Source organism: Rhodamnia argentea, chromosome 1 (assembly GCF_020921035.1).
Source record: "Rhodamnia argentea isolate NSW1041297 chromosome 1, ASM2092103v1, whole genome shotgun sequence".
In the NCBI taxonomy this organism is placed as follows: Eukaryota; Viridiplantae; Streptophyta; class Magnoliopsida; order Myrtales; family Myrtaceae; genus Rhodamnia; species Rhodamnia argentea.
The window spans coordinates 14,486,996-14,501,140 of NC_063150.1; the positions used below are offsets into that span (position 1 = coordinate 14,486,996).

A 14,145-nucleotide genomic window follows, 5' to 3' on the forward strand; every position below is an offset into this window, starting at 1 on the left:
AAAGGACTTCTAACAACAAGCGTAATATCGTCGCTAAGGTTTTATTTGTTTCACCAAAATTGAAATTTTTTTAAATGATCGGTTGTATCACTTATAAAAATAAATGAACAAAAAATAATTTTACTGTTCACGAAAATGGTTGGACATAAATTGTTATGAATAATGAAAATAATCTTCATAAATTAATTATCTGAAGCAATGCAAGCGAATATTTTTAGGAGAATATATTCCAAGTCACACATTTTTTGTGAGCCAAACGCACCCTAAAAGTAATTTTTTTTTATCGCAAACGAAATTATAACCTAGATAAGCCAAGGAAAACCTGAAAAGTGCAATGTAGGCAACATAACACCAATCACGCATCTAGAATCCCAAAATCTAGTGGTAAAAAACCAATTGTGCCATTCGATGGTACTTTTAGTGGTGAATTTAATTTTTCCACTTGAAGTGAATCAAATCCTAAGTGTAATTGCGTATCTCCATTAGCTTCTCCAGTTCCGTTGGTGGACAGTACCGACGCGAGTCAACAGATGATGACGTTGGAAAAAAGCTTGAAAAAAAAAATATGAAAAACGAACGTGGTTTTTTTTTTTTTGGGTACTATATGTGGTGGCTCATTACACGTGCTGACACCGAAAATCGGCTTGGGAACATCAAAGTTAGATGGGAACGTATAATCATTGTAAGTCGCACGAGGACAGATGCATACTAGACAACCCCTGAATAGTAAGGGTCTGTATGGTAACGTTCTGCTTCCTGGGAACATATTTAGAACAGAAACATTTTTTTGTGTTTCTGTTCCCGGCTACGATTTTCAAGAACGGAAACGCATTTGGCAAGTAAAAAAAAAAAACGTTTTTTTTTACCAAAAGGAAGGATTTGCAACCGGCAACCGGCGGCCGGCAAGGGCGGAGGCCGGCGACAAGCGGTGGCAGCAACCCACGGCGGCGGCTGCGGCGGGTGGCGGCCGGCCGGCAACCGGGCGGCGGCGGCGAGCGACCGGGCGGCGGGCGGCCGCGTCAACTCCTCGCGGACAATGGTGGGCTATGGTGGCTTGCACAAGCTTACCCTCCAGTTGTTTCCAAAAAGTGTTCCGAAGAATAAGAAACAAGTTTTTTTTGTTCCTTAATTTTGCTTCAAAAGTGTTCTTTTTTTCAAAAATGTTCTCCGGAACACTTTTGGAACATTTTTTTATCATACGCGTTTCTGTTCCGAAAGTGTTCCGGGAACACTTTCGGAACAGAAACACTTTCCGAGGAGTGTTACCATACAGAGCCTAAGGAGCTAGCAACGTTTAAGATTTACACTGAACTTCTTAGTAAAGTTTGGTTTGTCTACGTCAGTATATCTTGAACGCATCATCATGCAATGGCAGTGTCCAGTGCTACAAAATTTCTCTGGTAGCAAAAGCTTTTTGATCTCCAACCCACATGACTCGGCCTAGTTTTCATGATATTCTGCATAGAGCACCATATTTCTTCTCTTTATGTGGATGATATGATAAAAGAAAAAATGGCGACCACATTACAGGGATCGAACGACTTATCTCCTTGTCATTACAACCTTAAGTAGTACAACCTTTGAGAAGAAGGATCTTGGCAACTAAGGCTTGGGAATACAACATGCCTCACGGGGTGGAGGTGATCAAAGGACGGTCGGGCGGCTCATTCGGCTCATGCAAGACCCCTATGCTCGAGAGGTAAATGGACTGACTTGAGCAATGCTCTTGCATGAGAAACCCCGGCCCCTACGTTTTTTGCCTGAGTTTGAACAAAGATTATTATATGAACTAGGAAAATGTCCGTGCTTTGAACGGGGTTTGAGACTATATTTGTTAGATTATCCTAAATGTTGTTGTACACGTGAATTTTGGCGAAAGAAATATAATGATACGCAGAAATTACAAGACAATCAATGCGTCACTTAGTAATATGAGCTCGAAATTTATACCTTTCATGTATCTAAGTATTAGAAACACTTGGCTTAGAAGATAAGTTACGATTTCAAATACCACACCAGGATTTTTAACTTCTCGACAATTTTAACACTACCAATGTCAATAGAAATGTCAACTCTACTTCGAAATAACCCATTATAGATGTACAAATCGGGTGATGTTTTCCTCCATTCTTGATTAAATAAGACTTCCTCTTTCCATACTTGACCAGAATTGGGTTACAAGCAGAATAATTGGGTTAGGTAGGATACGAAGTGCCTATGGTTTAAGAGATAGGTCGGAACGGGTCAATAGAGCAACGCCTAATGAATGATGATTCTAGTGGAACTCGAAAAAATCTACTTTCAACCCAAGATAACCCTAGCCTCGGGTGACGTGTCAGAGTCCCAGAAAGAAAGAGTAAGCTAGGTGTGGCTTGCGACCATCCGGATGGAAGATGACCATACCCCACAGTGGGACTCATTTTCGATCCCACTCTAGTCTTGGCATTCAATGCTTTTAAGAGTCAGTTGGGCAGTACAGATTTAACGGGTCAAATTTGATTCGGACACATTTTCGATCCATACAAAACCCGACTGACTCATCTGTTAGACAGGTCTACTGCGGAGGAAAATATATCTAATTTCTTTGTATATTATATTGCTTAAATCATGGACATCATCTCGAGCGAAAACTTTCACCCTAATATTGAATCCAAAAGGTTTGCTCGATTCGTTAGATCTTTTATACATTTCCATGTCTTTCCTTTCTTTTAGGGCTAATACCATGAAAAACTCGATATCAATATACCTGTGGCAAATTTACCCTAAACTAATTTATTGGTTACCAAAAATTCTAAATTAGTACATGTGTGATCGATTTACCCTCTGTTAGCTTCCATCATATTTTACCGTATAATTCTTGAGCTGGATGACGTATGACAATAACTTAGTTAATGTGCCAAGTCCACATGAAAATCCATAATCTCTCTCTCTGTTCTTCGATGCGCCCTAATTTGAAAACTCTCTTTCTCGCTCAAAACACCAAAAATCCTAGATTACCTTCTCCTTCATCTCTGTCTTCGTGATTAGGCATCAAAAGTCGTTCGAGCACACTTACATCTTTGGTAATTATTTTTCCTTCGATTTTTTTTTTTCAGGTTGCACTTCTCTTAGAACTACTTCCAATTGTAGCCATTGGAAAAAAAAATCGAAGGTGAAAAAATTACCAAAGATCCAAGTGTGCTTGAACGAGTTCTGATACTTAATCACGAATATAAAGACAACGATGAAGGAGTGCGCACGAGAAAGAGGAAGGCCTAGGGTTTTTTGTGCTATGTGGGAGAGGGAGGGAACGAGCCCCATTTGTTTTCAAGTTAAGGCTAATTGAAGAAACAAAGAAGGAGTTACGAATTTTCTTTTGGACTTGTCAAGTCAATTGAGTTATTGTCATAGGTTCTCAATTTCACCGCAAAATTTGATGGGAGTTAAGGAAAGATAAATGCATCTCGATTTGAGATTTTTGATAAGTCAAAAAATATTTAAGATAAATTTACATGAATGTATCGGTTTGTAATTTTTCATAATATTAAAATTTATTTTTATTTTTGATTTGTACGGTGTCTTTACCGTTTCATGATAAAGATGAACGTGGATGATCAGCTTTTCGGCCCACACACAGGAGTGAGTACATGCACGGCAGCGAAACGTCCCGGTCGGTTGGGCCGTTTAATCGCATGACCGCACGTTCTTCTTCTTCTTTTTTTGGTTAGGTCGGATCACGTTCATCTCTTCAGAAGTCTCCTCTCGATCCATGGCGAAGCAAAAGGACGAGATTCTGCTTGTCCCTGAACATCAAAAGAACGAACAAACAAACCAACAGCGTTTGTCACAAATGAAAAACCGGAAAATAAGATCACGACTCTCTCCGATTTGTCACCATAAACGTCACTCCATCCCAACCTCATCCATCTATTTATTTATACGATTCTCACATACAGAAACGTGCAAGTCACAATGAACTTCCTACACCACTCGCCACCGCCTGCTGCCGCGGCCAAGGCGCTGCCCCACTTCCTCCTCGTCACATTCCCGGCGCAGGGCCACATCAACCCGGCCCTCCAGTTCGCCAAGCGCCTCCTCCGAGAAGGCGCCGAGGTGACCTTCGCCACCAGTGTCTATGCCTGCCGCCGCATGTCCAAGGGCCAGCCCCACCTGGAGGGCCTCCACTTAGCCGCCTTCTCCGACGGGTATGACGGCTGGTTCAAGCAGGGCGACGACGTGGCCCACTTCATTTCCGAGCTCAAGTGCTGCGGCTCCAAGAAGGTTAAGGACCTCATCGCATCGAGCGTGGACGAGGGCCGCCCCTACGCCTGCTTGGTGTGCAGCTTGCTCATCCCGTGGGCAGCGGAGGCGGCACGTGAGTTCCACGTGCCCTCGGCCCTCCTGTGGATTCAACCCGCCGCGGTGTTGGACATTTACTATTACTACTTCCACGGCTATAGTGAATTGATAAAAGACAACTGCCTCCACCCTTCACGTTCGTTTGAGTTACCGGGCCTTCCCTACAAGCTCAGTAGCTGCGACTTGCCTTCATTTTTGGTGCCGAACAGCTCGGACGCATACGCTTTCGCGTTGCCGACTTTCAAAGACCAGTTCGACGGACTCAACCAAGAAAACAATCCGAGGATACTGGTGAATACGTTCGACTCGCTAGAGCCAGAGGCCTTGAGAGCGATCGACAGGTACAACGTGGTAGGGATCGGGCCACTGATACCCTCCGCTTTCCTCGATGGGATAGGCCTGTCGGACACGTCCTTCGGGGGCGACCTCTTCCCCAAGTCCAAGGACTGCACGGAGTGGCTGGACTCCAATGCTCCGGCGTCGGTCGTCTATGTGTCATTTGGGAGCATCGCGGTGTTATCGAAGGGGCAGGCGGAGGAGCTCTCCTGCGCGTTGCTCGATTGCGGTCGACCGTTCTTGTGGGTCGTAAGAGCAGAACAAAACGGGGAGGAAGAGAAGGGTGAGGATAGATTGAGCCGCATGCGGGAGTTGGAAGAGAAAGGAATGATAGTGCCATGGTGCTCGCAGCTGGAGGTGTTGTCGCACCCGTCGCTCGGCTGCTTCGTGACGCATTGCGGGTGGAACTCCACCCTCGAGAGCCTAGCGCTTGGCATTCCCACGGTGGCGTTCCCACAGTGGACGGATCAGGGGACGAATGCGAAGCTCGTCGAGGACGTGTGGCGGACCGGGGTTCGTGTGAGGCCGAACGAGGAAGGGTTAGTGGAGGCGGCGGAGATAAGGAGGTGCTTGGAGACGGTGATGGGCGATGGGGAGAGGAGGGAGGAGGTGAGAAGGAACGCGGCCAAGTGGAAGGAGTCGGCGAGGGAGGCCGCGAGGAAAGGCGGGTCGTCCGATAGGAACTTGAAGGCTTTCATCGAAGCGGTCGGTCGAGGTTGTCGATGCTAAGATTTTGGAAGTAGCTTGCTGTAGCTCGTTTGGTGCTTCGACTGAGAGCAGACAAGTTATGTGTAGGAGCTTCTCTTATTTTTTTTTTTTCGCGTTATGAATACTTCTTTCCATCAATTACTGAAGAGGTTTGATGATGGTAGTAGGTTTGCTGCATGAATTTACTACGGAATAAGTGAAAAAATTTGGTGAAAAGACTGCCATTTTATGGATTTACTCCAATACTCAAGTGCACTAAATGTTTTTACAATTAGTTTTTTTTTTAAGTTTTTACATTTAGTTGGTGTTCTCATTTGAGGAGACAATACTAGGTAGGTCTGATTTGCCACGTCATCTCTAAGATACTCTAGTTAAACATTGCCATGTGGCAAGATGGGATCCACTTGTCAAATTACTTCCCCTCTCCTCTAGGAAAAAATTAGGTATCATCGGGGAACCACATCAACAATACCCACCACCACACACATGTCACACGAGCCCACCTTTCAAAAAATTTCAAAAAAAGAATCTCTCTCCTCTCTCTCCACCTCTCTCTCTCTCTCTCTCTCTCTCTCTCTCTCTCTCTCTCTCTCTCTCTCTCTCTCTCTCTCTCTCTCTCTCTCTCTCTCTCATGATCCCTTTTCCCTTCTCTAATCTTGAGCCGGAGCTACCATCATTGGTGGCCGTGGCGGAGAGCATGATTGGGAGTCTCTAGCAATGGGTCACCGCCAATTGATCCCTATCTCTTTGTGCGCCTCACAAAGATGGCCGAAGCTAAGCTCGAGTGGCCATGGCTACGATGGTTGCAAGTCGAGCTCAAGCAGCCATGGTCGAGGCAGCCTTATCGGTGGCCGGTGAACCCAAAACTAAAGCTCTAGCGTGAGAGGCCGTGGCACCTGCAAACTCGAGAGCCTTGGTCTCTCCCCCTCGTCGTCACCCTCAACTTCATCAAGGACTCGAGCATTCCTCCCTCGGCGACATCACCGACCGAACCGATCAGATTTGGTTGAACGATGTCGACGACGGCTATGGATGAGCCATGAGCCGCTCGTCCCGAGCCGTGTGCCAATTGTCCATGGAAAGGGGGGTCGGGCGGAGGAGAGATGGGGGAAAGACAGTGTTACGTAAAACGCCAAGAGATGCGCAAATTCAAGCACGAGATACTATATATGTGGAAAACACAAAACTGGAAAAATCACGGGGAGAGAGAGGGGTTTCACTATCGTTAATAACAAGTATAAGCGTATAATCAAAGATATAAAGATCCGACAAGAAGAAAGTGAAAAACAAATGGTTTTGGGGGCGAAGTAAAAGGCTCAGGGGCCGAAACAAAAGTAAGCGTTGTAATATAATATGTAACATATCCTTTTTATAGCCTACTCTAAAAAATCATAAAACAAAGTAAATGGTCCAAAATAATCTTATCACTAATTTGAAAGTCAAAATATAATAAATCTCCACATTAACTTTTAATCTCCATAAGAGCATTTTACCTAATGCCACAAGACCTCTCTTCCTCACCATCAAGAATGACCACACAAGGCCACCCGCCAAACAGCAGAATCGACAGCGCATATCCCTAAGCCTATGCTAGCGTACTCGATGTAGGAAACAAGGGATGAACCGCTATCAACACCGCTAAGCAACTCAAATGGTGAGAACACCAACCAAGTCCAAACAATGCTTGAACTTGGTCAAAGGAATTGGTTTGGTCAACATATCGGTCGGATTATCGGTTGTAGGTACTTTCTTCATTGTAACTGTACCCTTAGCAACCTCATCATACACAAAATGATAATGAATATTGATGTGTCTTGTTCTCTTGTGATACATCGCGTTCTTGCAGATGACACAAGAAGTTCGTTCATCCGGTTGTTTAAAGCTTAGCTTGATTGCATGTTCGAGAACGCTTCTCAAGCTATTATTATCGACCGATGTAAAGCAAAGCAAAATGCAATTTATGAAGTATTTCCATTTGCTCGTCATCGCCTTTGTTTATGGCATATAATGCAAAAGTTGCCGCAAAAATTAGGGGGTCATCTTCAATATAAGGGTAAAAACGGGTGAAAGGAGCTGATTGATGCACATGGACTCTGTCAAAATGAGTGGCTTCAAACTTTGTACAAGGAACGGGAAAAATGGGTGCTAGTATATGTGAAAAATACTTTTTTTCGGGCATGTCAACTACTCAAAGAAGTGAGGGTATGAATGCTTTTTTTCGATGGATATATACATAGACAAACATGTTTGAGTGATTTGTCTCCAATTATGAGCTTGCACTCGAAGACAAGTATCAAAAAGAAGCCCGTGCTAATTTCGACTCTAGACAATTGGAACCTTGGTTGAAAACCAAGTGTTATTATGAGAAGCAACTCTCATCCATTTATATCCTTAGCATATTTAAAAAGCTTCAAGTTGAAGTTGAGATGATGTTACAGTGCTTTAATATAACTCAAGTGCATACAGATGGAGTAGCATAAACTTTTAGAGTAAAAGAGCGTCAAGGCGATCATAATAATGGTAAATCCAAAGTTGTTGAATTTGAGGTTTTGCACTGTAGCACGGGAATTGAAGTTCACTGCATCTATGGGATGTTTACTTTCAAGGGTTATCTTTGTAGACACGCACTATGTGTTCTTCATCACGTTGGAGTAAATCGGATACCGAGTAATTACATATTGTCTCGATTGAGAAAGGGTTTCAAGCGTTCCTACCTTTTAAACTCCATATCTAACGTCGTCAATTTTGATGATCCAAACGAATGGTATGATCACTTATTTAATCATACTATCCATATCGCACAAGAAGGTTCAAAATCTATAGATCATTTCAAATTTGTTTTGCAAGTATTGGAGGAAGCAAACAAAAAGATTCGGATTGCGGATCTCGATCGGACTAAAGAGCACCTAATCAATTTCTATCGGCATGTTACTTGTTGACGCCTAAATTTTGATTAATCTATTTTTTGCATAAAAATTATAAAAAATCATATCACATATTTATTTTTAGCGTACATTGCATTGGCATATAATTGGGCAAAGCGAACACTTAATTTAGCATGCGTCTAGACTAGGCACGGGATGGAAAAATACACCGAGAATATTTGAAACTTCGGGGACTGCATTGCAAATACTTAAAATTTCGGGGATCGCATTGCAAATACTTAAAATTTCAGGGATCGCATTGCAAATACTTGGAACTTCGAGGACTGTATTGCAAATACCAAAAGAAGATGAAGAATGGAAGATGAAGAAGGGAAGATGATGAAGGGAAGATAATGAAGGGAAGATGAAAATGGAAGGTGAAGAAATGAAGATGAAGAAGGGAAGATGAAAATGGAAGGTGAAGAAATGAAGATGAAGAAGAGAAGATGAAGATGGAAGGTGAAGAAATGAAGGTGAAGAATGAAGGATGAAGAACTTTGCCTATAAAAGAGAGAGCTCTTGAGAAGAGTTTTAGAAGGGGGAAGTGGAAGAGAATTGAGAGAGAGAGTAGAAGAGAATTGAGAGAGTTTTTTAGGAAGAGTGGAAGAGAATTGAGAGAGTTTTGAGAGAGTTTTTGAGAGGAATTTTTAGAGAGGAAAAAGAGAGTTCTTGAGAAAAATCGAAGAGAAAATTCGAGAGTGAAGAAAAGTGTTTTAGTCGAGCATCATCTTCGACGAGTCCCGACACATATTTCGCCTCTCGCCACCCAACAACGCCATTGCTTGCCATTTTCGACGACAACAGCGTTCTTCCAGCTCCGAGATCTTGAAGGGAACTATAACGTGTATGTGAGTAAGATTTTGTGTAATAGAAGGTAATCCTTTCCATCTCGATCTACAAAAATGTAATCGTTTGGTTTGAACATTTGTTTGTTTATTTTAGACATGCCACGTGTTCCAAATTTTAGCATTATTACATGTTAATTTATTTTTATAAATACTCGTGGTCGGCTGCGTTTTCTTTCTTTCTAAATCACCCATGGTGTATATCGTACAAAGTTCAATGTTTTACATCCCCATAAAAAAGAAGAAAAAATAAAAAAAATTGCATCTTTGAATTTCAAGTAAAATCCATCAAAATTGCCAAATCAAATATTTTTCATGAAAATGGTACCGAAAGGGCGTTAGAGTAATCTAGCGTAACCAAATCCCCCGAATTCAAAATCTCCGGTTCGCGGAAATAAGATAGTTTTCTCCCGCTATTTTATTTAGGTTTCTAATCAACCTACCGAAAATGATTAGTGGCGACTCCAAATTCAAAACACGTTGCATGTTAATTATTTGAACCTTAAGTTGCGATTTGGTATGGACTTGGGAGAGTCCGAGTTAGGTTAGTTAATTAATTAACCCGATAATCCATTAGCCCGAAACTTAACTCGTGTATTTTTTTTAGGTCGCAACAGCTTGGCGACTCACTGGGGATTCAAAGAGGACTTAGGCCGGATAATTTCATGAAAAAGAAATCACTTGATTTGGTAAACTTTGGTTGAATTCTCATTCTTAGGTGTTAAATGTTTTTGCAGATTGGGAGTTATAAGGGGAGGAGTGATTGGCTAACCCTTTGTTTTGCGGGGCTTGGTGAATTGGAATTGTGATTTAACTTTTGAATCATTGAAGCGGTGTTTGCTTTTAATTGTTGTGCATGATTTATCGTCTTTGCACTACATCGCACACAACCCGTGACCGAACCCGGGTCACACTAATAGTTTTAAGATGGTATTTAGATGGTCCTTTAACCTTGGCGGTAAGGCTTCGCTAAAGGTTATCCCATCCGGATCCCGAAATTTTTTTCCAAAAAATGGCTCAAGGGTCGTTCTTATGCACGTGAGGCTACGATGCATGAGAATTGCCCTTGTCGACCGAACCAAGCCGAAGTGATTGAACCCGACTAGTCATGACTATTGTACGCGAGGCTGCGACTAGTCATGATGATTGCGCGCGAGGCTGCGACATGTCGTTTCGTTCATCATTTCACTTTGCAAAAGCCTTTTGGATAGATAGAATAAGATTTAAACTCACGATTCATGCGCATGTCTTTGTGATTGACATTTTCTTCGTATGAGAGGTAATTTATCACGGATCCTCCACATATTACTCGATCGGTCGCAAAGAGGATGGCCGACATCAACGCTACCGTCGGTGCTGCCCTAGACGAGAAACTTGGCTCCTTGACCGAGCGCTTTGAAGGGATGATGTCCCAAAAGATGGAAGAAATGATGGCCGCCTTCACCGCCAAACTTCAATCATCCGCCGCCTGCCCGCCGCTAATCATTCCTGCTCGAATTCCTCCCGCGGATAACTCCGGTAAAGCCCTGGAAGTTGCTCCCTATCGGATAATGCCGCTGGAAGATGTGATCATCACAGGCATGAACTCGAGCACGCCACCCGTAGTCCCAATCCCTCAAGTCAGCCCTATGACCTCCGGATTGAATGGTGATGCGGCCAAGCTGTTGGCCCAAATGGAACAGAGGGTCCGAGAGGTTGAGGGGACTCACAACATACCCCGGATTGACCTATCTATCTTTTCAAAGGTCACAGTGCCGGAGAAGTTCAAGATGCCCGATTTCGAGAAGTATGATGGGACTTCCAACCCGGTTCGGCATGTCCGAAGTTGTCATAAATGTCAGATTCATGGTGACAAGATTAATGTCCCTCCAAACGAGTTGCATCGATTATCCGAACCATGGCCGTTTTCTATGTGGGGCATTGATGTTATCGGCCCTATCAACCCTAAAGCATCCAATGGCCATCGATTCATCTTGGTGGCGATTGACTATTTCTCCAAATGGATCGAAGCCGCATCCTATTTAGCGGTCACGGCACGAAATATCGTGAATTTTATCCGTCGGGATATCATTGCTCGATACGGTTCACCTGAAGCTATAATCACCGACAATGGCTCGAACTTAAACAACAAGCTAATGGACGAATTGTTCAAGATCAAGCATCCGAACTCTTCCCTATATCGTCCTCGGATGAATGGAGTAGTAGAAGCCACCAATAAGAACATCAAGAAAATCTTAGCGAAGACGGCTGAAAATTATCGCGATTGGCATGAGAGGTTGCCATTTGCACTTATGGCATATCGGACCTCGATCCGGACATCTATTGGGGCAACCCCGTATTCTCTTGTATATGGAATGGAGGCTGTTCTACCGGTTGAAGTGGAAATTCCTTCCTTACATATCTTGTCTCAAGCTATCTTGACGGAAGCCGAATGGATCCAGCAGAGGGCGAGCCAATTGAATCTGATCGATGAAAAGAGACTTAAGGTTATATGTCATGGCCAAGAAGAGAGGTGGAACCAATCTCGCATGAATACTTCTTTAATTCCATGTATAGTTCCCATGTGTGGGATATTTTACTTTCTAGCTGTCTAGAATTTGCCTAGAGTTAAAGGGCGAACTTTCTCCTCCCTTATCAAATGCGTGAGTTCCTTGTTAAGCTAGGGCTGTAGCAAATCAATTTGTGGACGACGCCTCTGAACGCCCGTAAAGAGAAATTCCGAATAGCCTTACTTGAGAGAATACGAGTAAAAGACCAAGCGGGCTCAAAGATGGGTAACTCTGTATCGTCCCAAGGCTCTCAGTCATTTCAAACTCTGATTTATGCTTATTTTATTCTCGACATGGGATTGCCAACTGTTTTGAGAACAATATAGCAAAAAGCGAACCAATTGTGGACGCCAACATCACCACGGCCTAGTGGTTGGGGGAATGACAGTGGTCCGAGGCGTCCCGAGTTCGATCCCGGGATTTGGCATCAATGTACAAAGACTAATAAAAAAAAAATTTTTTGCTTGGCAGTCCAGGTCCGATTGAAGCTCAGCCCGGATGGTTACAAAACCGGAGAGATAACATCCCGGACATACAATCCGATCCAGATGAATCGATCTTTTCAAATTCAAAGTTTGCAAGGAATACGTACAAGGGTAAAGCGGTATCGTTTCAACTCGTTTAGAACATGAGAACGTACATTGACGCTTTTCCTTTTGATTTTTACAGGGGTCACCGCCTTTCCAGATAGGGAAGTGTCCCTTCTCCCTAAAATTAATGAAATGAGAAATTCCTGGAGCCTTTGACAATCTCATGTCTCGAACCAGATAATGAAGTTTTGCAACTTATTTGCATGAGCAGGGGCAACTCACGATCCACGCCCTAAGAAGTTTCTTATGTGCTTGCGAATTCTGTCTACCAAGATAAAAAGTTGCTGCATTTTACATGCTCAAAAACACTTATACATTGCATAGTTTGCGCATGACTGTTCCTCATGTTTAATTTACCAACTCTGAATAAGGAACATGAACCGCATAAGATACATCGAATGTATGGAATGGGGCAGGGCGGGATGATGAAAGGCAATCTTTTTCCAAACACGTCCCATTTTTTCAGGCGAGATGAACGGTGGCCAAATTCCGCATTCCCCGAGGTAAAGAGTTTTCTCGCAAAAGGTACGATAACCGAAGTGACGGAGCCGTTCATTTCTCTATCCTAAACACTACGGGTTATCCATTGATTACCCCTTTTGAGCGGTGGTTTCATTTCTTTACCCCTGTCAAGAACCACCCTACATCGGGGTCCGGACGAGTTAATTCTAACAAAGAACACGAGGTAAATGGTTAGAAATTTTCTTGCTCGGACTAACATTAATCTGCGGGTGTTTCTTTGCATTTATACTCGAATTTTAATTCAAGTGCCTTAGGATGATGAAGAGCATTCACTTCTCTATCCTATACACTTCATTCTTTGCATAGCCCACTTGAGCCCGCAAATTCATTTCTTAAACCCCCGTTGGTGATCATTTGCTCATTCCAAAGGCGAAGATAGCATTTTCCCAAGGATTAGAATTGGAGATGGTCGAGTCAATAGAGAATTCCCGAATGATCATTATGCTTGTTGTAATTCCTGGTTCAAAGTCATGGGATTGTAAAAAAAGGAGAGGCAAACTCGGCTTAAAGGAGAAGGGCCCGCTCTAAAAAAAAACAAAAAACAAAAAAACAAAAAAAAAAGCAAAATAAAGAGATGTCGAAGGGCTCTCAAAGAAAAAGGAAAAGAAATCTTTTCTCGAAAAAAGAAGAAAAAAGAAAAATGAGAGTCGGGAGTAAGAAAAGCAAAGGCCGATCTCATATGAAAATTTCAAGCATAGGAAAAGCAAAGTGCCTACCAAAAGTAAGGCCAATGCACATTCATTTGTAAAGTACTTCTGAATTTTGAATGTACATTTTTGCATGTTAAGTTGTAAATTCCATGTACATGTTTGCATTGTGTCTCTTGCAAATCCTTGACAGACACTTGTTGTGAAGAAGACTCCCCAAGAAATCGGTTTGTAAAGTGCAATTTTCAGTAGAAAACTACCATCCCTCATTCAATGATGGTATTCTTTCTGAAGACATTTCCGGAAGACCAAGATCGGTGACTAGTCGGCGATGATCACCAACGTCAAGCCCCTTCTCATTTAATTTCGAGCCAAAACGAGCCTTTTCGTTCCTCGGTCCCCAATCCTAGCCTACGTTATAACCCTCCAAAGTCTCTTCGATTAGGGCACTTGAGTTAACGTAGAGTTAAATGATTTTAAGCATCACTCGAAGAAGTTCGAGCAAGATTATTTCTCTCTCATTTTGCAGGATTCTTGACTTGTAAATCCGGAGCAAATGATGAAGAAATTCATTTCAAAGACCTTGACTCAACCTGGAGTCCCCTTTGTAAACCTTTGACCTAGCTCTCATTACGGTCCTAATCAAGACCTCCGGATCGACTCGGTCGTATCAATTGCGAGATTAC

The 14,145-nt window shown here is 42.8% G+C and overlaps 2 protein-coding genes across 2 annotated transcripts in view; both read left to right on the top strand.

The window, feature by feature from the left end:
- LOC125316489 (crocetin glucosyltransferase, chloroplastic-like) overlaps positions 1 to 14,145 on the top strand; it is a 61,375-nt gene that overhangs the window by 19,099 nt on the left and 28,131 nt on the right. The gene's annotated exons all lie outside the window — the stretch shown is intronic.
- On the top strand, positions 3,952 to 5,563 carry LOC115734051 (crocetin glucosyltransferase, chloroplastic-like). The gene has a single exon (XM_030664639.2). It carries the CDS (start codon positions 3,952 to 3,954, stop codon positions 5,401 to 5,403), a length of 1,452 nt encoding a protein of 483 aa, XP_030520499.2. The 3' UTR covers positions 5,404 to 5,563.

Excerpts from the sequence above, each read along its gene's own strand:
- LOC115734051 (XM_030664639.2), top strand. The coding sequence starts at position 3,952 with ATGAACTTCCTACACCACTCGCCACCGCCTGCTGCCGCGGCCAAGGCG.